The sequence below is a fragment of the Leucopleurus acutus genome (assembly GCF_964270905.1).
Source record: "Leucopleurus acutus genome assembly, chromosome: 6".
NCBI lineage: Eukaryota > Metazoa > Chordata > Mammalia > Artiodactyla > Delphinidae > Leucopleurus > Leucopleurus acutus.
In genome coordinates, this window is record NC_139149.1 from 100,053,339 (window position 1) to 100,074,951 (window position 21,613).

The following is a 21,613-nucleotide window of genomic DNA, read 5'->3' on the forward strand; positions in this document are numbered from 1 at the left end:
CCATCTTGACCCACTTGTGCCCACACTCGGAACCTTGCCTTCTCTCTGCTCACCAGGGTGTTCCTCTTATTTCTTTGGGCAGTGGCCTCATTCCCCAAGTTCAGGTGCTCCCCGCCCCTCCCATTCCAGAAGACCGGGAGCTTTCCTCCAGGTGCCTGAAGTTTCTGCCACACGGGCTTGAGGTCGTCTGTCTGTCCTCTCCACCCAGGAGCACCTTACAGCTTGACGGCTGCTCTGGATAGCGGTGGCAGGGAGACTGGCCTTTGCTGTGGAATGTCCTGCACCACCTGCCCCTTGGCACCCCTGGGGCACACGGGGCCAGAGGGAGGAGCAGGGACTACAGCTCCCTGCCAGCCCGCTTGGTGTGATGAATGGAGCTGTCCTTCCTCCCCACGGGGCCTTTGATCTCCCCCCGTGGGGAGGGGGCCAGGGGCATCAAAGACATTTTTGTGGCATTAGAGAATCAGATAAACGCCATCTCACCTGCAGCTGGCCCTCCCACCCCCTCTGGCCCCGGCCAAGTTGGGGGGAGCGGCCTGAGGCAGGGACCCACGGACCCACGAGGCCCGGCTGCAGCGAGTTCTGACCCTTCACTCTCTTGGAAGTCTGCAAGCTCCACTCTGTCGCTCGCCTACACGTGCGAGCGCTGGATCGCAGGCCATAAAGAGGTTCTTCTTGCTGTGTCCTCTCCCCTCCGCACCTCCTCCCCTGAACTCGGGCCTGATGAGGCGGGGGCTGGGGAGGAGAGTGGAGGCCTAGCGCTTCCTCCCGTGCTCAGGGAAAGGCTGAAAGAGGGGCGTGCGGCGCGGAGGCCGGGTCCGGTAAGAGGTGACCCCTCCGGAGTGTGCCCATCGGGCCGTCGAGTTCGACACCCCTAGCCGGAGCACCCAGCGCCCGGGGCCAACTTCCTCTCCTGGCCCCCGCTCCAGCATCCCACTCCGCACCGCCCCCCAACCCAAACTCCCTCATTCCTGGGAAGTTTTCTCTCTTTACAGTCAACAAACCTGTCAAACGTCTCTCTTCCAGCCCGTCCCCCATTCCTCAGCTCCTTTTCCTTCCCCCGCTAACCCTTCTCCACCCTACTTCCCCGCCCCTCCTTGCCCCCGACTCCGGGCGGCGGCCGGGGGCTCCCAGGCGGTGAGAGGCGAGGTGAGGGGGCGAGGCGGGCGGGTCCCCCAGCCACGAGCGCGCTCGGGCCCCGCCCCGGGACCTCGCTCCCGCCCTCCGCTGAGCTCCGCGCCCGCCGCCCCGGGGCGCTCGGCTCCCTCCCGAGAGTCCCGCCGCCTGACTGTCGCAACTGCCACCCCCACGGCCCCCCTGCCCCCCGCCCCCGCCCCGGCCCCGCTCCCCTCCCACCCCCACCCCCGGCTCTGATTTCTTCTCCCGAGCGAGCTCGGCAGGAGACACAGGCGCTGGCTGCCCCGTCCGCTCTCCGCCTCCGCCGCGCCCTCCTCGCCCGGGATGGGCCCCCCCGCCGCCGCCGCCGCCGCCGCCGCCGCCGGCGCCGCCGCCGGAGCCATCGCCTCCCGGCCGCCGCCGCCGTCGCCGCGCTCGCCCTGAAGCCCGGGCCCCCGCGCGCACCGGCTGGCCCCGCAGCCTCGTCCCCTGGCCGCCCCGGCCCGCGGTAGAGCTGTCACGATGCAGCCGCCCGCGCCCTCCCGCCTGAGGCTGCTGTTCCTGCTGCTCCTGTGTCCGGCGCACGTCGGCGGACTGTGGTGGTGAGTACTGCGTCTGACTGTCCCCGCGGGGCTCCTGGAGCTCGAAGGTGGGGACCTCGGGACCGATAGTGGGGCTCTGAATTGCGCTCCTGCCGCCTCCGGGCTCTACCTGTGCGCAGAGCCCAGCCGCCGGGCAGCTGGAGACGTGAGGGGGAGGTGCGTGCCGCTCCTGCCAGCCTCCTCCAGGGGCACTTCTGAAATGCCACTTAGATATGCCCACACACCCCTGCTCCCCCCTTACATTCTACTGTGTTTCCTTCTCCTGTGTCCCACCCCAGGTTATGCGCCCAATCCAGGTCACCAAGGAATTGGCAGATGGGTAGGAAAGACATCGGGGAGACGGGCAAGATCTGTAGTCTGAGATCCGAATAAAAGAGTCTGCGAGGAGGGCTTTGGATTTAGGGGAGGAGGGCTGGATTTAGGGAAAAGAGGGGAGCAAGGTGGGAAGCCACAGGCAGGAAGACTCAAACAGCTGCCTCTTCCCCGCCCTGCTTTGCCCACAAACCCACCAGCTTCTGTCTGGGCTCCTCCAGAGTGGGCAGTAGGGGCGGGAAAAGGAGTGTAAAGGGGAAACCGAGTCAGAACCTTAGCTTTCTCTACTTCCTCCTCCCCGACCAAAGACGAGGAAAGGCAGGAAGGGACCCAAGCCTATGCCCTTCTATATGTAGGGGTCATGGGTGAAAAAATGTGCAGCTCGGGACGTACTGGGAACCGTGGAGGGTCCTGGAGGAAGGGAGGGAGGCCTGGCCAGCCAAGGGTTGGGGACGTCTTCCCAGACCTAGCCTCTCGACTTGGCCCTAGCTAGAGCAGACGCCTAGGCAGCTAAGGTTGAGGGAACTTTGAGTCTCGGGAGGTGGACAGAGGCTGGGGAGGTGGGTGCCCGGCCGGGACCGCTCAGAGATCCGGATCCCGTAGACTTTTTTTTCCTTCTCAGTCTCAGGAGCAGCAAAAACCCGCCCGGAATAGTTGTGTTTAGAGAGGAGGGACTTGGACAATACCGCTGGTGCATCAGCCAATCGTAAGAAGGCAAGGTCTTGTCTATTTGCATATCACAATGTCACTGGCTGGATTCTCTACCCTCCACTCCTCTCCCACCCCGGGATTTGGAAGAAGGGGTGGGGCAGGCAGATCCTTCTCTTCTAGGAAGATAGCTGGATGCCCACACAGGGAGCTGCTGGCCACCATCCCACTTCCATGATGTGGGAGAGAAGTCCCTCAGGGTGTCGCTGAGGGGACAAACTGAGGACGACCGAGGTCCTGGCTAGGGAACATGCGTCCTTTGATCCTGACTTAGAATAATGCAGTAGCAGCTTTGAAATAGACAGACCTGAGATCTAATCTCCCCCATTTGTTAAGCCTGTGACTTTGGGCAAGCCACTTCTCCCTGCTCCCAGATGTCTCAACTGTAGAACAGGGAGTCAGTCCCCCTAGCTGGCAGGCTCCATAGGAGGATTATGTGGGATGACCTAAAACATAATTGGACATTAGGAGGTGCTCCTAAATGTAAGTCTCCTCCTCGACACCCCAGGTTCTGGCCAGAGTCCCCATGGGTGAAAAGGGGGATTAATTTAAATGTAAAATCCAGGGTCCCCAGCAACATTTTGTAAAGGGATCTCTATCTCTTGTTCCCCATGCACACCTTTCCTAACTTTGCCCTTCCTCAAGGTATGGGGACAGGGGTCTCTCCCTGATGGCTGTTGCCTTCCCTTCCCCCTGCCCCATTTGTCCCAATTTTCTCATCCTTCCAGTTAAAAATACCACTTCCGGGCTTCCCTGGTGGCGCAGTAGTTGAGAGTCCGCCTGCCGATGCAGGGGACGCGGGTTCGTGCCCCGGTCCGGGAAGATCCCACATGCCGCGGAGCGGCTAGGCCCGTGAGCCATGGCCGCTGAGCCTGCGCATCGGAGCCTGTGCTGCGCAACGGGAGGGGCCACAACGGTGAGAGGCCCGGGTACCGCAAAAAAAAAAAAAAAAAAAAAAAAAACCACTTCCTCCATGAAGCTGTCTCTCTGTCTTCCCTCCCTTGCCTTCTCTGTGCTCCCACTGCACTCCATGCATTGGGCAACTATGCCAGTTATGCATTTTACTGACAACCATCTCCTCTTGGGTCTCTTTTCCCTGCTCCTGGAAGGCCAAGCGTTTGTCTGTAGGGCCCTGAAGACTGAAGGTGCTGGGGACAGTTTTATGGAGTGTTGCTGAGTTCATCTTTCTGGGGTTTGCATCCATGGGGGTTCCTTTGTTTAGGAAGGGCTGTTGGGTGGGAGCCACACCAGAGGGAGAGAGACTTGGTCCCTTGGAGACTGACCCTGAAGCTGGAAAGCAGGGAGTGGGGGAGGAGGTGAGGAAGGCAGGTGTGGAAGAACACAGAGGCCTTCATGGCCACAGCTGCAGGGCGAGCCGGGTGAAGAGTGAGGGGTTGGGATGATAAGGTGTCTGGCGAATGCCTCACTCAGATGCTTCTGAGAGGCTCCTGTCATTCCTTGCCCCCCACCCCGGAGGCTTCACCATAAGTAAGAGCTTCTTCAGGCCAGGAGATTCTAGGCTGCTCCCTGATGTCTAGGACTGGTTTGCTGGACCTCTTCTCTCTGCTTCTCAGAGAAGCCAGGCCAGAGCTCTAGCGGTGGACAGGAAAGCAGCTGGCCTTGCAGCAGCCCACTGAAGTCCAGGCTGACATTCTAGCAGCAGCCAGGCTGGGAGGAGACAGGACCCCAGGAACTCTGAGCGACTGGACTGTCCCGGTCAGGAAAGGAGGGTCCTGGAGGAGAGCGGCCCAGGCCCTGGAATAGGCTCAGGGACCTGGCTCCAGGTCCCGGAGAAGTTTCGCTTCCACTTTCTTTCCCCCTCCCCCATCTTCTCCGATGCAATGCATGCTTTCTAAACTCTGCCTCTGGCCTCTGTCTGTCTCTCTCCCATCTGTAACCATATCTTTGTGAATTGCAGAATCCCAGATTCCAGGACACTGGCCAGGCTCTCTGGAGGTCATCTTGTCCAGCTTACTGCCTCCAGGCCATCCAGCCTATGCTCTGGCCCTGACAGATCCCGTTCTGGTCATCAGCTCCCACCTCTCCTATCCTGCTCCCTGCCCCCCTTCCATCCTCCCCTGGGAAGTTCTTCTCAATGTCTGACCCATCTTTATTTATACCTCCAATCAGTGGATGTAGAAAATAGCTCACTCTCACAGAATACCCAGATCAATCTCCCTTCTTCTCCCTTCCTCTTTCCTATTTCTGTTTTATAGTTTCTATGAAAGAAACTAACCCTCCCCTCGTTCCACTAGGAAAAGCACCACTCAGTCTCACTCCCTTCCCCCATCTCATCTTGCCTCCCTTCCCTATGGAAACAGGAACAGACGCCTAGGACAGCCTCACCTCTAGTCCCTCGGGGAAGCAGGGAAAGGACCCAGGCTTCTTCACGACACCCCAGTTTTCCAGTTGTGACCCCCCCACCCTTCCCCATCCCCTCTTCCTCTGGGGCCCCTGACCCTTCATGGGCACTCCTGTGGCTGGCCCCCACAGACTCAGGATGGGGCGGGGGTGGGGTGGCCGTCCAGCACCCCCTCCAGGCCTCCCGCTTTGGCAGCTTCCCCTGGAGGGAGACAATGGGGCTGTGAGCAGAAAAGGGCAGGGGCAAAAGGAGGCTGGCTCGGTCCAGGCCAGAGCATGCCCTGAGCCCACCAGAGTCCTGGCACTGTGACATTTCCTGTGGGGCGCTGCCCCCTCCTGCCCCGTTCTCATCAGAAGCCAGGAGTTGGTGGGGGGAGGTCAGTGGGAGGCTTGATCACCAGGGCCCAGTGAGGGGGATTCCAGAGTGTGTACTTTGATGGAGAAATCCAGCTGTGGAGGGGATGAGGCGAGGGTGGGGCGGGCAGCCAGGCCTCGGTCAGGCTGGCAGTAGGGCACCCAGCCAGCCAGAGCAGGAGGCTCTGGGGAATGCAGAAGCCGGCCCCTGGGGGCTGGAGAGGGCGCCCTCTAGCCTGCGCCTTCCTTCCTGCGGGGGGCGGGCGGGGTGGGGGGTGAGATCTTGGGTGCTTCCCCTGGACTGCCTGAGGAGGAGCTCAGGGAGGGAAAGGTCGCTGGGAGGGTTCTTCACCCACTTTCCACCTGGCCTCTTGGGCTGGTTTCTCCAGCTCGGAGCCCTCTGTTTAATCCAGAAATGAGATCTAGAAAGGACTTAGAGATCATCTGGTCCAGTCTTCTCACTTACAGCGAGAACTCTAGCCAAAGCTCAGGGACAGGAGGTGACTTGCCCAAGGCCCCCCAGAATGCAAGTTGCTGAGGGCTGGGACCGGGAGCCCACCTCCTGCTGAGTACCGCACCCTTGTGTGCTGTCTGTGGGGCTCAGGAAAGGGGTACAGGGCCTTCCACGGGCCCCTTCTGCTCCCCCATCCCCACCCTCACACAGTGCTCTCCACCTCCGCGTGGGAGAGCAGAAGGCACATGACAGATGCTCACCGGCATATCCAGCGGATGGTCACTGTGTCCATGCCTTTGCCTCCCACAGCCCTGACCAATGGGAAGCCCTCTTCTGCAGTGAAGTCATTCAGGGCAGGAAAAGCCCCTGCCTCTTCCAAGAGCAATGAGGAGGAGAGAAGTGTGAGGAGGTGGGAAGGGCAGCACCCAGCACAGGGCAGAGAGAACCAGATTGGGCTGGGGTGGTGGGGGGCCGTGGGGAGGCAGGGGTTAATGGAGCTGGGGCATCACTGGCTTTGATGTGGTGGTCGGGGAGGGGGGAGGGACAGGGGGAGGGGAGCAGTAATTACCGAGTTAGACAGAGCAGGACAGGACAGGCGGGCCGGGCACAGGCCCGGGCCCAGCTGCCTCAGCAGCCGTCAGGCAACATTTTTCTGCCCCTTCTCCACCACCCACCTCCCCCACCCCTGTGCAGCCCCCGCCCACGGCCCCAGGGCTCAGGGCTCCCTCTGCTGGCTCTTGGGAGTGAGGGTCAGACTAAGGAGCGTGGGGAACTAGCGGGGGGCTGGCTGTGAGACCCTTCAGAGGAGCAGGCATCAGAAGGATCTGTGGTCCTCTCGGCCTCAAGAATCCACCGACCGAGGAGCGCTCGATGGGGAAGGGAGGGGTCCTGGAGGGCGCTCCTGGTCCACGGGCTGGGCTGACAGGGGAGGAGGAGACACTGGGATCCAGGCTAAGTAAGGGCAGAGAGTTGGAGAAAAGCATGTTCTCAGGAATTCACAAACGCTGCCTGATTGCCATGCGCTGTGCAGGCCCAGGAGATGATTAAGGGTGTGAATGGGAAGACAAAACACTTGTGGAAGTCCACTCTCTGGACAGGCTCTTTTCACAGGTAACCTGGGAAGTAGGCAGGTATTATTTATTTCCATTTTACAGTTGAAGACACTGAGGCTCAGAAGGTTAAGTTTCATCGTCCGTTCAACCAATGATAGGTACCAGCTTCCCTTGCTAGGGACTTGCTGACATCATAGAACCAGCAAATGGCAGAGCCCAGACACAAACCCAAGTCCATGGGTCTTCAGACCCCTGAGTGTGTTCTGCTAATGACGTTTACTTCTTCCTGAGGGCCTTGTCTCGAGTGAGTTCATATCTAATTGGAGAGAGAGGACAAGAAAACATGACAAAATAATTACACCCCTCGCAGCATAACAAACACCCCCCAAATGAGTGCCACTTGGAGTGATGCAAGTCGGGGAGGTCAGTGAGGGCTGGGGCCCAGGGGAGGCTCCTTAGAGCAGGTGGGATCTGAGGCGAGTTTGGAGAGATGCTGGGTGAGATTTTGATGACTTAGGGGTGGCGAGGGGTGGCTCTGAGTTAGCCAACCCTGCTCAGAGTAAGGGCTATGAGGAGGATGGCATGCGAGGCCACACGAGGTATCCGAAGACCGCAGGTGGCCGTTTCCTCCGGTCCCTTTGGTTTTTAAAATATTCACCTAAATTTCTCGCAGCGGGGATCCCCCCACTGAGTGGCCAGAGTCAGTCACCTCTCTTCTCACCGTGCTCACCTGTACAATAAGGGTGAAGTGGGTGGAGCTGGACTAGAGTATCTCTGACATTCTCTTCCGCCCTCTGAATCCAGGAATGGAAAGGTAAGTTAGGCCAGAAACCCGGACCTCCAAGGCTTAGATCTACAGATGTTGTCAGTAGGAACGGGCTGCCCCCTGACCAAGGTCCCTGGGAGGGAGATCTTGGCACAGGCCGTGCCAGCTAGAATGGCCAAACCCAGGCTTGTCCCATCTTGTCCACATACTGATTTCTTTTAGGGCTAGTCTTGTTTTTTCTATGCTGGAGTGACTATTTGTGTAGGATCTCAGATCCTACATGTTATATATTATACATTTCCTACCACCACTGTGCTCCCGTCACCGCCCCGCTCCAAACACGCAGATGCTCCCAAACGGGCACATCCTCTCTGGGCTGATCTCAGACGGATGCTATCTCAGAGGCCCCGACAGCAGAGTTCACTCCCTAAGGAAGCAGAAGGGAAGGAAGGAGGGTAAAGGAAGAAGGAAGATGGGGGAGTTCTTTGTTGATGCTCTTAAAGATGGTGTTAAAGTTAGACGGGATATTCAAGCCTCTCTCGCCAACTCCTCATTTTTCTGAAGCCCAGAGAGGGAACTGATTTGCCCAGAGTGGCTCAGCTCACCCAGAGCTGACAGAGACCAGGGTACAAAAGCGAGGCCTGTTGTTTTGCCCAATGCTCCTCTGCCAGTCCCCTTCGGAGTTTCCTTTCCTGTGACTTGAGGATGGGAGTGAGGACAGGAGGGCAGGGAACAAGCCAGTCCCTCGGGATTCTAGCCGCTACTAATGCCCATCCCTCCTCCTGACCGGCTTGTAAACAAGCCTAGTTCCCAGGCAGCCAGCCAGCCTGGGGAGCGAGACCCGGACCAGAAACCGACTCTGGGGCAGCCCCTCAACGCTGTGAAGCGCCAGCCAGCCCCACCTCCTGGAGGGCCCTGCCTCTCATGCTCCTCTCGATTCCTCTCCTATCTCAAGCTCCTGGGAAAAAGACAAGGTCAAGAGGTGTTTCCCCCTCTTGCCTGCGCACCCACACCGTCTCCTGCTTTCCTAGTGCAGGAGGAGGGAGAGGAGACGGATAGGGCAGAGTAACCTTGGGAAGATAAGGCCAGTCAGCCTTGGGAAAGCAGGGAGTTAGCAGAGGGCAGGATTGGGGAGGGGAGAGTGGGGAACTTAGCGGCATGGGGGTGGGGCGGGGAAGATGGGTTTGCAGGGCCCCAGACTCCCAGGTGGAGTTCTGGACATGCAGGTGGCAGAAGAGGAGCTGGACAGCTGTGGGCAGGCCCGCTTCCCTGCCTCTGAATGTGGCGGGGGAAAAAGAAAATGTTTGAGGAAGCTAATTAGGAGTCATGAAACCGCATGTGGACAGGGGCCTGGGCTCAAGTGAGGACCTTCTCCCTAGATGGCTCATTCATTCATTCAAAAACATGTAGGGGCTTCCCTGGTGGCGCAGTGGTTGAGAGTCCGCCTGCCGATGCAGGGGACACGGGTTCGTGCCCCAGTCTGGGAAGATCCCACATGCCGCGGAGTGGCTAGGCCCGTGAGCCATGGCTGCTGAGCCTGCGCGTCCGGAGCCTGTGCTCCGCAACGGGAGAGGCCACAACAGTGAGAGGCCCACATACCGCAAAAAAAAAAAAAAAAAAAAAAACATGTATTAAATGGTATTCATTGTAGTATTATAGTAATTGTTCATAATATGCAAATTTTCATTAAAAATGGGAGGGGGGAATACAAATTAAGTAGCTAAAAATCTGCCATGGGAGACAAAAGAAAATGACGGTCCTAACTCTCAACGTGCTCGCTCCATAGTCTTATCTGCCGACCTTGTACAACCATGCTGGAAGCTGCCCCCCAGTCCTTTTTGTAATGAAGTGGGATAAGTAGGTGGAAGGCGGAAGGAGAGAGAGAGAGAGAGAGAGAGAGACAGGTAAGGACAGGGTTGGGGCTGGACCTTCCCAGGCTACAGTTGGAATGCAGTGATGGGCAGGTCCTAAGCATGGAGGAAGAAAGGTCTGGACTATAAGTCTGTCCACTGAGGAGAGAACCTTGGCTCCTGGACTACTTGGGTAGGGGTGATGACAATAACCTGATAGGGTGGTGGTGTGTGTGTGTCACAGGGGGTGGTAGGAGATCTTAAAGGACTGAGCTTACACATCTTCCTGCAACCACATCTTCAAACATCTCACTCCTCAGTGTTGAGAAGTTCTAGCTTAAGACCTAAATTCCTCCTGCTGCTACGTAAGCCCATTACATCTCCTTGCTCTGGGGCCAGAACGTGCCTAGTCAGCACGTACCTACAGAGCAAATGGGGACAGTGGGGCGGATGCACACGAAGGCTAAACTGAAAAGTAGGCCATCTTGACCTTTGGCACCTATCCACCAGCATTTTCCTCATCATTTTCCATCTCTCGGTGCCGCTTCTCCCCACCCAAAATTTTATTCTGCCTTCCGCTAAAGGATTTTTGAGTGGTTTCAAATTACCCTCAGCCCCCAAGTGCTCAAATAAGAGCAATCCAGTTAAAGTGGTTCCACCCGGGTGTCGGTACCTAGCCAGTATAACCTTCAGGGTTATGGTGCATGGCAACCAAAAGCTTGTCTTGCTGCCATCCTGCTCTGAAAAGGTCACAGACCCTGGAGCAGGAGAAGGGTCAGTGTCACTTACTTTACAACAATGCTTCAGAGACTCAGTCCCCAGTTCCTTCCTCCTGCTCTCCTGTTCAGGGAAACAGGGGATATCAGGGTGGGAGGGCCCACTTTAGAGATCAAAGCTTCACCTTCCTATTTGACAGAAAGAGAAATCTGGGCTAGAGAGAAGGTATGACTTTCCTCAGAGGCTCCATTCCCTAGCCACTCTAACCTCCTGTGGCTTTCTCTATCTCTGGCATTGCCACTACTTTTCTAGCATCAGGGCTGATCAGCTGACACATTTCCAGCTTGTGGTCCACTAAGACCAGATCCTTCTCTGTCACTGTCTACTTTTCTTTGGTATCTCTTTATGATATATACTTTCTTTTCTTTGACAGCCTTCTTGATCTTTCTTTGGTTAATTTCCTCCTTGTCTCCCTTTTGGGCTAGGCCTGTTGAATTTTAACTGTGGCCTACCTGGTGCCAGGTGCCTTCACTTTGAGTCAAATTCCTATAAGGATTTATTAATGAAGATGTACACAGAAGGTTAATACTGAATCCTTGCTCTATAGCAATTTCAGTCTAGAACCTAATTAAGAGGGGACACACAAATGGAATAGTAAGAGAACCAGACAGGATAATCTGAATTTCAGTTGTGGGGAGCTGGTGGGTGAAGAGGCATATCACAGCTCCTGGCTGTGGGCTGGGCAGGGCTGGTCTCCCTCCCCCTCACCCAAGCTCTTTGAGTTACACCCCTGATCTGCTGTTCTTTGCTTCCCAGGGCCGTGGGCAGCCCCTTGGTCATGGACCCTACCAGCATCTGCAGGAAGGCACGGCGGCTAGCAGGGCGGCAGGCTGAGTTGTGCCAGGCTGAGCCAGAAGTTGTGGCCGAGCTAGCGCGGGGCGCCCGGCTAGGGGTTCGAGAATGCCAGTTCCAGTTCCGCTTCCGCCGCTGGAACTGCTCCAGCCACAGCAAGGCCTTTGGGCGCATCCTGCAGCAGGGTCAGTGTGGGGAGGAGACCAGGAGGGGGCTGCTTTCTCTTCGCTGGGGGATCAGAGGAGAGGGTGGAGGTTTGGGTAGGCTGCCTGAGCCCCACTTCTCCCACGGGTCAAAGGGCACCCTGCCCGGATCCTGTCTCCCAACCCCCCATCACACTGCCTGGCCCACCGCATTCCCCCAGTACCCAGCTTTGGTCCTGCTGTCTGACTGCCCCTCCCCGCCCCCGCAGACATCCGGGAGACGGCCTTCGTGTTTGCCATAACGGCCGCGGGCGCCAGCCACGCCGTCACGCAGGCCTGCTCCATGGGCGAGCTGCTGCAGTGTGGCTGCCAGGCGCCCCGCGGCCGGGCCCCGCCCCGTCCCCCCGGCCTGCCAGGTACCCCTGGGCCCCCGGGCCCCGCGGGTTCCCCCGACGGCAGCGCCGCCTGGGAGTGGGGAGGCTGCGGCGACGACGTGGACTTCGGGGATGAGAAGTCGAGGCTCTTTATGGACGCGCAGCACAAGCGGGGACGCGGAGACATCCGTGCGTTGGTGCAACTTCACAACAACGAGGCGGGCCGGCTGGTGAGTCTGGGCAGGGATGTGTAAGGGTGTGTGTGTGTGGAAATGCGTGTGCGGAAATGTGTGAGTGTGGGCAGCTTTGAAAGGATGTGGGAGAGTGTGGTATGTGCGGAGGACTGAGTTTGTGGAAGGGTGTGGGGAAGTGAGGGTGTGAGTGAGGGTATGCAGTGTAGGAGTTCATTAACGTGTGCAGGGGAGCCAGCGTGGCCATGGGGACCACTTGGGAAGATTGGCTGGGGGCCTGGATGGGCATGTGGGAGGGGAAGTGGCCAGCCTAGAAGAGGGAGTTACTTGGGGGGCCTGGGAGGGCCTGGGGCTGATGGGAGTTACTTGGGGGGCCTGGGAGGGCCTGGGGCTGATGGCCCAGTGGGCAGGGTAGGGAGGGGACACCCAGGGAAGAGGACCCAGGGCCTTTAGGGACCTCAGGTAGGGAGGACATACCTCTGAGACAGGACATGTGGGGCAAAGCGTGGGGTAGGTAGGGAGCTGGCTGCCAGGGCAGGGGCAGAGGAGGGAGACAAAGGCTGGGGATGAAAGAAAGGATAGAGGCGAGGTAAAGGTATGGGGTCTGGAGGTAGGGGAGCCGGGAGAAGTGGGGGACGCCTGGAAATGGACTAAACAGGTCCAAGGGAAAATGGGCTTGGAAAGGAGAGAAGAACGAGAAGTAGATCCTGACGGCAGAAGGGGGTCAGGCAGCGGCCGGAAAGCTGTGATCGAATCTGGGCACTTAACTGGCTGCCCAGCAATCCCAGACCAGTCCCTGTCCAGAGCCCTGGCAGCCTCTCCCCTTCCCTCTGTGATGATGAGGGTCCCATGAGCTCCTGTTTAGGGACTAGAAGCAGTGTGAGTCAGATGTTTACAGGAGGCGATGGGGGGAAAGAGAAGGGGCCTGGGAGCGGGAGGGAGACGTACAGGTCTGTAGATCAGGTTGGCCCCTGGACTCTGAGCTTCCGGAAATGATCTTCCTGGGGCGTCTGACCCCTTAAATCCCTAGTGGGGTTGTGAGTCTTCGACCCCAGCTTCAGACATAAATAGTAAATAAAGGGCAGGACTCCTGGGTTCCAGTTCTCAGCAGTGCGTCCACAGTGGGCCCTCCTGCACCGTATGCCTCAGTTCTAGGTTGTGCTAGGGACCCACCCCCCACACACACACATCCTATGTCTTCTAGGGTTCCGGCCTGAGGCATTGGGCAGGGGGGTGAGAGGGGGACCAGAGAGGAATGTCCAGACAGGCCCACATACCTGTCGGAGAGGGTTGGGGAGGGGTGGCGGAGACAGAGCCCAGGCGGCCTGCTCTGCCTGGGGCCCTGAGGAGCAGGAATGAGGGGGTTGGCCTGGCAGGAGGAATAGGGTGCGAAGCTGCCACCTTCCCCACCCGCCTCCCTCCAGGGAGAATCTCTCCCCTGCTGTCCATTATGCTTTCTCCCCCATTCCCTGGCTTTGGATCCTGGAACCTCTACGCTGCATAGTGACCCCCACTCCCCACTTCTCCTACTTCTCCATCATTCTTTCTCCTCCTCTCCGGGCTGTGGGGCCCTTGATTTCCTCCTCCCCACTTTGGGCTCTCCTGTTTTGTTTGTTTGTTTTTGGTCTCTGCTCTTTTCTTTCTTTCATCCACCACCCTCCCCATCTTATTTTCTGTCGGTCTTCTGGGCCTCGCCGCGTGCCGCCTTCCGGATCTGTCTCCATCCGCCCGCGCCTCTGCTCCCCGCAGGCCGTGCGGAGCCACACGCGGACCGAATGCAAGTGCCATGGCCTGTCGGGCTCATGCGCGCTGCGCACCTGCTGGCAGAAGTTGCCCCCGTTCCGCGAGGTGGGCGCGCGGCTGCTCGAGCGCTTCCACGGCGCCTCGCGTGTCATGGGCACCAACGACGGCAAGGCTCTGCTGCCCGCTGTCCGCACGCTCAAGCCGCCTGGCCGCGCTGACCTACTATACGCCGCCGACTCGCCCGACTTCTGCGCCCCTAACCGGCGCACCGGTTCGCCGGGCACGCGCGGCCGCGCCTGCAACAGCAGTGCCCCGGACCTCAGTGGCTGCGACCTGCTGTGCTGCGGCCGCGGCCACCGCCAGGAGAGCGTGCAGCTCGAGGAGAACTGTCTGTGCCGCTTCCACTGGTGCTGCGTAGTGCAGTGCCACCGCTGCCGCGTGCGCAAGGAACTCAGCCTCTGCCTCTGACCCATCGCCCGGCTCCCCAGACTGCGCGCAGAGCCGCCTCTCGGCACCTGCGGGACCTCTGGGCGCCAGCAGGAGGCGTTGCCAGCCTTCCCCTGGGAAAGTCCATCTCCCAGGCCTCTCTAGAAACTGTGAGGCGGTGGGGCTTGAGATATACGCCCGCTCATCAAGGCCCAGGGCACCGGAGGAGCCTCCAAGGGGCGCTTCCCGGGGGCTTCTGGGGGAGAGCTTCTCTCTCCTCGGCCCCCAGATAGAAACCAAAGAGCCAGTTTCTAGGCCTCGGGATGCGGGGCTCCTCAGAACTGCTGGCCATGGGGTGGGTGGGTGCATTTAGTATCAATAAAAATATTTAAATCAATAGGACTGGGCCCATAGTTTGGAGGAGGGCTGCCATGGGGACAGGCTCTGAAAGGAGTGAGTAAAGGGAGATGGTTTTGATAGAACTAGCCTCTCAGAGGTCATCACCCTGGTTCCTTATCTTCCCCCTACTGGACTGGGCTCTTCTGGCAACGAAGAGTACCAAATCTCTCCCTTGGCATTCTTCTTGTTCTTTCTAGTACACATCTAGGGCTTGAATCTGCAGGCTGGGGGAGAACTAGGATGCCTCTTTAAAGGAGCAGACTGAGAGGGTCTAGAGAAAGAAGACCAGAACCTCCGGTGGTGTACTCAGTTCTCACCACAGCCCTGGTCCTAATTCTGGGGCGGGGGTGAGGGGACACCTTTATCTGTCTTTCTGTTTCTGTGGCCCCTGGGGAACTCGAGGGTAGACTTTTAGGGCCACCCAAACTCATAGGATTAAAGCACTTTATAAACTGTAGAACGTGATGAAAATGTTATTAGTAACATCAGATTTTGTTACCATCAAAACTAACTTCACCCCCATTAACATTGAAAAGACTGCCCAGAATGGCATTTCCAATCACGCTTAGAGGGAGATGAAGCGAAGTTGTCCCAAAGTTTCTCTTGGCATCCAATCACATTTCCTTCTTTCTGATTCCTCTCAGAAAGCTGATGGTGAGGGTAAAGGGACAGAAGAAGGATTTGGGGTTCTGGGTTCGCCAGAACTGGGCCTCAGGCCTCCATCTAACTCCAGAGAGAATGAGAGAGGGTGTAGCCCAATGGCTGGGATTCAGAGCCCCCAATTTTCCCACAGTCCAAATACTGCAGTGGGGAATGACTCTCCCATCAAGGTATGCAGGGCGAAGCATGAGCGTTAGATTCAGACACTCTGGGTTGGAAACTAGCGCTGCTGCTCACAAGTTTACAGTATAGGCCATGTTAGCCTCGGTTTCTTTACCTATGCAATGGGAATATCATTCTGTTTCAGTTATCCCTTGCTGCATAACAAACAACCCCAAAGTAACTACTTCTCATGATCCTTTAGGTCAGGAATTTGTCAGGACTCAGCTGCATGTTTCTGCTCCTTATGAGAGAACTATTGGCTCTGGTCATTCACTTGGCTAATTCTGCTGGTGGTTCGGCTGGGCTGGACAGTCCAAGATGCTTCACTCATATACCTCTAGTGCCCCAGAGCTTCTCCAGTGGCCTCCCCTCCATGTAACTAGCTTGGGCTTCCTTATGACATGGTGGCCTCAGTGTAGTCAGACCTCTTACATAAGGCTGGCTTTCAAAATAGACTGTACCAAACTTGAAGGCAGAAACTGAAAGTCTCTTCTTAAAGTCCAGGCTTAGAAGTTACCCAGCATCACTGTCACTCCTTTTTGGTTGACACAAGTCACAGAACCAGCCGAAAGTCAAGAGAAGGGGAAACACACTCCACCTCTCAAAGGGACAGTGGCAAAGAATTTACAACCATCATAATCTATCCACATCCTCATAGAATTGTGGGAAAGACTTTTTGAGATATGCAAAGCACTTAGCATTTGACAATAATTTATGACAAATTTGTGTTTAATAAATGGTAGTTACTGTGAGAAAGGGGATAGAGAGCTGGTGCTTTTGCAGGCGTTGGGCAGGCCCTGATTGCAAATGAAGATACCCAACTCAAACTAGCTTAGGCCAAAGGGAATTAATTAATGGATCTTACACCTGGGAAGTCCAGCGGTAAGTCTGAATTTAGGCACCGCTGAACCCAGGGGCCCAAGTGATTAATGTCATTGAACACTCTCTCTTTCTCTCTCTCTCCCTCCCTCTCTCTCTCTCTCTCCCCCCCTTTCCCTCTCTCTCTCTCCCCCATCTTCTTCCCTAAACCCCCACCCCCATGTCTATTGTTTCCGTTTGTCTGTCTCTCTTTTCACACTGTCCTTATGCTCTCCTGCTGCAGAGAGACTTCCTTTATATGGTAGCCGTATGTCTACATTCTTAGTGCTGCTAATCCAAAAAGTAATGGCTTTCCCAACAGAAGTCCTAAGGAAGCTGGATCAGGTCAGCTTGGGTCGCTTGCCTATCCCTGAACTAATAACAATGTCGAGGAAAATGTACCACCATGACTGGGATTGGCAACCCCCCTAGGACCACAGGGAATGGGGGCACAGGGAGGGCACATTACTTCAAATGAAACAGAGGGAAGGGGAACTCGTCCTGGATGTGACAGACCCTAACCATGGCTTCCAGTGCATCTTCCCTGTCCTGACAATGGCCCCGGATCCACCTGTATGACCTAGCCTGGTTCAGCCCTCAAAGATCACATTGGGGCTCCAGAGTGAAGCCTGTATGGAGAAGGGGTATAAGCCTTCAGTGAGAAGGAATGGGCATCTGGGTTTTCTTCCTTCCTTCCTCCTTCCCTTCCTCCCTTCCTCCCTTCCTTCCCCTTCCCCACTTCCTCCCTCTCCTCCCTCCCTTCCTTCCTCCCTTCCTCCCCCTCCTCGCTTCCTCCCCCTCCTCCCTTCCTCCCCTTCCTCCCTTCCTCTCTTCTTTCCCCTTCCTCCCCCTCCTCCCTTCCCTCCCTTCCTCCCTTCCTCCCTTCCTTCCTTCCTCCCTTCCTTCCCCTCCCTTCCCCCTTCCTCCCTTCCTCCCTTCCTTCCTTCCTCCCTTCCTTCCCCTTCCTCCCTTCCTTCCCCTTCCTCCCTTCCTCCCCTCCTCCCTTTCCCCCTTCCTCCCTTCCTCCCTTCCTTCCTATCTACCTTCCCCTTCCTCCCTTCCTTCCCCTTCCTCCCTTCCTCCCCCTCCTCCCTTCCTCCCCCTCCTCCCTTCCTCCCTTCCCTCCCTTCCTCCCTTCCTTCCTATCTTCCTTCCCCTTCCTCCCTTCCTTCCCTTTCCTCCCTTCCTCTCCCTCCTCCCTTCCCCCTTCCTCCCTTCCTCCCTCCCTTCCTCCCTCCCTTCCTCCCTCCCTTCCTCCCTCCCTTCCTCCCTCCCTTCCTCCCTCCCTTCCTTCCCCTTCCTCCCTTCCTCCCCCTCCTCCCTTCCTTCCTTCCTCCCTTCCTCCCTTCCTTCCTATCTTCCTTCCCCTTCCTCCCTTCCTTCCCTTTCCTCCCTTCCTTTCCCTCCTCCCTTCCCCCTTCCTCACTTCCTCCCTCCCTTCCTTCCTCCCTTCCTTCCCTTTCCTCCCTTCCACCCCCTCCTCCCTTCCCCCTTCCTCCCTTCCTCCCTTCCTATCTACCTTCCCCTTCCTCCCTTCCTTCCTTCCTTCCATTTCCTCCCTTCTTTCCCCTTCCTCCCTTCCTCCCCCTTCCTCCCTTCCTCCCCTCCTCCCTTCCTCCCTTCCTTCCCCTTCTTCCCTTCCTTCCCCTTCCTCCCTTCCTTCCCCTTCCTCCCTTCCTTCCTTCCTCCCTTCCTTCCTTCCTCCTTTCCTTCCCCTTCCTCCTCTTCCTCCCCCTCCTCCCTTCCTCCCCGTCCTTCCTCCCTTCCTTCCTCCCTTCCTTCCTTCCTCCCTTCCTTCCTTCCTTCCTCCCTCCCCTTCCTCTTCTTCCTCCCCCTCCTCCCTTCCTCCCCGTCCTTCCTTCCTTCCTTCCTTCCTTCCTTCCTTCCTTCTTCCTCCTGGCTCCCTCTAGTCAAATACCTGGGCTTCAGGGAAGTGTCATGGAGAATTTGGACTCAGAGTCTCTTGAACCTTGGCTAACTTACCAAGGAGGGGGGGAGTGGAACCAGTATTGTGGGCCATATGGTGGAAAAATGAAGCACTGTAAGGATAGGGTTTTTATTCAAAGCTCTGCCTTCGCCAGCGCTCCCTGGCTGTGTACAATACTTACTGTTTTTTAAAAGTCTGCTGCACTTTTCTCAGAGGCCACCAGAGGGCGCACAGAGCCCAGCTTCCCTAATAACAGGGTTCACAGATAGGACCTGCAGGACATCTGGGGGAACTCAGAGAGCTGTGGACAGGAGAGGGTAGGATGGAAAGGAAGTAAGGAGGCCCACGGAGAGCTCGGGTCAAGCTGCTAGGGTTCCAGACTGTCTGAGACCTCTGGGCTGACCCAGATTTAGGGCTGGGATGCCTGCCTCTGTCTCTGCTGCCAGGTTCCGTGGCGGGGGGCGGGGGGGGTAGTGGTGGTGGTGATATGGGGTGTGTGATGCTGGATATCTTCCTCCATGATGCTAGAGAGGGAAACTGAGGCAGTGGCAGAGACTGACACCACCCCAAGCAGGTTAAAAGGAATTCAGTGGAAGTAGCATGATACAGTGCAAAAAGCCTAGTTTGCTAGCTTGACCCGGGTCAAGTCAGTTAATCTCTCTGAGCCTCAGTTTCCCCAGAATGAAATGAGGTTCCTGATAGCACATTGTGAGAGTGCTTGCAGTCGTTAAACTCACATGGCACTCACATGTTAGCATCCATCTTCTGTGACCAGTAGAGACTGGGAACTCCAGCAAGAGTCTGGGAACTGCCTTCTGTGAAAGGTGAGAGTGATGGCCCAGGAGGCACCATTTTCACAATTATCCTGGTCCTCTTTAAGCTCAGAGATGGCTCTGCCCTTTTGCACTGCTGCCTGGGAGGGGGGCTGGAAGCAGAGCTCAGAAATGCCCCATCACCTCAACCCCCCCTTGCTCACCCAGCTGCTCAGCCCCAGGCACAGTCTGAGCCATCGAGGTCCCCCGCTGGCTGAGTGGTGGGGGAATGTGGAACTGGGGAGATGGGGGAAGAGCACAGAGGCACTCCAGATGTGTGCATGACCACATCAGGAACAGTTGGAACACAGGCAGATGGGTGGGGAGGCCGGCAGGAAGGCCCAGGATCAGCCTGAGGCCGAGGGCTCAGGAAGCATTTCCGCTTCCTTTCAATGACCTAACATACAGGAGTTTGGGAGACTGGAGCCGCCCTTACCTTGCTGAGGGGCCATGGTCCCTGAGGCCTGGACAATAGGACAAAGAGCTCCCTTATCAGTCTGGGGCTCCTTCCCTCTCTTCTTCACGAAGATAACCTTCTCTGGCAGGGCATCAGGACTGAGGCCGGGCTGGGCTCGGCTGGGGCAGTGAGGGTCCCACCTGTTCTCACCCTGGCGCCTCCCTAGCCCTCCCTTCCCTGCAACCTCCTACAGAGACATCACAGCTGGAACCATTCTCCGCGCTGCCTTTCATCCCTGGTGCTCCCCCCAACCAGTGGCCCCTGTAATTGTGGTCTCAGGCGGTGGCTGCAGGGGCTGGGGCCAGAGCCCAGGGCGGGGCCAGGGCAGGGCCTGGGGGCTGCTGATAGGGGCTTGCCCATGGCATGGGTCCTCTGGCGCTGGCGATCCTGCTGCAGACACTCTGGGCTTCATCTTCACACATGCCAAGGCCGTGTGCCTACCTATGCCCTCACCTCCCTAGGCTGAGGTGAAGCGCTCCAGACGGGCACTCCCGGGCCCTCAAGACATCAGGCCCGTACCATGCCTGAGTGCAAGCAAGGCTTGGGTATTGTTTACTTCCTGGAGTTTTCAAAGAAAGGGTCTTCTTCCTCTCCCTTACTCTTCTGTATTTCATGAACAGTGGAGGGTAGGGGAGCAAAAAACCATCCTCAGCCCATGAAGGCCAGAGGAAAACAGAAATCAGCCACCCAGCCAGGTCAGTAGCATTTCCCAGGTGTGGGCCTCAAGAAAATCACTTGGGGCCTTGGTTAGAAATGCAGACCCCTGGGTCTTGCCCCCGGAAAGGCTGAGTCAGCTGCACGGGCCCAGAATCAGAATTTGCCTCAATGGCCTACCCTAGGGGATATTTACATCCGATGCATCACGTGTGGGAAATGCGGAGCAGTAGATGCAGGTTAAGGAGGTCTGCAACCTGAATTATGAACTCATTCCCTTATCACATGGGGCCTGTTCCTAATCCTTTCTGGGCCTCAGTTTCCCCAACAGCCAATGGGAATTTGACTCCCAAGCCTGGCTTGTCCCTGCTGGTGCCCTCTGCCACTCTGGGCTCATGCCTCCTTCCCGGGTTGAAAGTGGTCCTGCCCTGCCCCTCCCCATACCCTTCCCAAACTCTAGATCCAAGCCGTCCCTGTCCCTGCAGCATGGTGGGGGAGAGTGGGGAGGGGAGGGGGTGGCTGGGGTCAAACAAGGCTCTGGCTGACGCAGACTGCTTCCTGCCCCCCCGGCTGTTTTCCTGCTGTCCAGCCAGACTGCTCCCCCCACTGCCCCACCCTCACCCCCAGCAGCCTCAAGCCCTTAATTCCCGACAGCTGCAGTGGCTGCCAGCAGAGATGGGGGAAAGGAGGGGGAGTATGCCGTCAGCCTGCTGTTGCTCAGGCCGCCCCCATCACCTGACAGTCTGGGGACAAGGAAGGCCCCACCCCTCTCCTTCAACTGCCCAGGGATGGGCAATCCCGGGAATGGGCCCCTTTTGTCTCAGAGCCCAGAGGCTCTGGTAGTTTATCCTTAAACCAGGAGGGGCTCTCTTCAGAGAGAGGGGGCAGTGAGGTTGGGAGGGAGGTGTATGTGTAGAGTGGGAGGTTTGTGCCCATTTTACAGAGGAGGATGTCAAGGCCACAGTGGGAGTAGGTTTCACTATCAGGGCCCAGGTTAGAACCAGAAACAGAAGCTGGAGCCTCTGTCCCCAACCCTCTGGCTCTCAGACCCTTACCTGAGTCTAGTACACTCATCCCATATTGAGATGAGCCCAGTGTTCAGCTGGGGTGTGAAGGTAGAAAGGGATCCCAGAGAGGAGTGGGCCTGAGCCAGGAGGCTGGTGTTGGGGAGCTCTCAGAGGACCAAGTACAGCTGGCCGGGCCAAGGTAAGACCTGGAGCATCTGTAGGCAGGGCCCAGGCGAGCAGTACGTAATGCTGGGGCCGCTGCTGCTGTGCTCTCACTGGGTTTGGTTCCAGCTCTTCCATTAACTTGCTGTGAGGACTTGGGTAAGTCATGACCCTCTCTGAGCTTCAGTATTTTCTTGTGAAATAAAAGGGGACATAATAAGATGACCTTGAAACACACTTTTAGGATTAAAAGGCTCTCTAATCCCTCCTCCTAGGGTGTGCCACCCCGGGGTGCTCTGCACCCAGACAAGCATTCACTGGTGTCCCAGTAACTTAACCTTCATTGGCTCACTGACTAGATGAGGTTGGGCCTCATTAACCGCATTTCACAGAGGCAGCGGGTGGCTCAGTGTCCAGGAGGCACCTGTTGTAGGTCACACAGCGAACAAGAGCAAGATCTAGAGGCTGCCAAACCCCTTTGCAGGATCCCACAC

The 21,613-nt window shown here is 57.3% G+C and overlaps 1 protein-coding gene across 1 annotated transcript; it reads left to right on the forward strand.

Annotated features, from left to right (window-relative positions):
- Nucleotides 1-1,638: 1,638 nt before the first annotated feature.
- WNT6 (Wnt family member 6) lies at nt 1,639-14,063 on the forward strand (the record flags this gene model as incomplete). Its single annotated transcript, XM_082840714.1, has 4 exons — nt 1,639-1,718; nt 11,109-11,329; nt 11,557-11,891; nt 13,602-14,063. The coding sequence occupies 4 exons, from the start codon at nt 1,639-1,641 to the stop codon at nt 14,061-14,063; spliced, it is 1,098 nt and encodes a 365-aa protein (XP_082696840.1).
- Between the last annotated feature and the right edge of the window lie 7,550 nt (nt 14,064-21,613).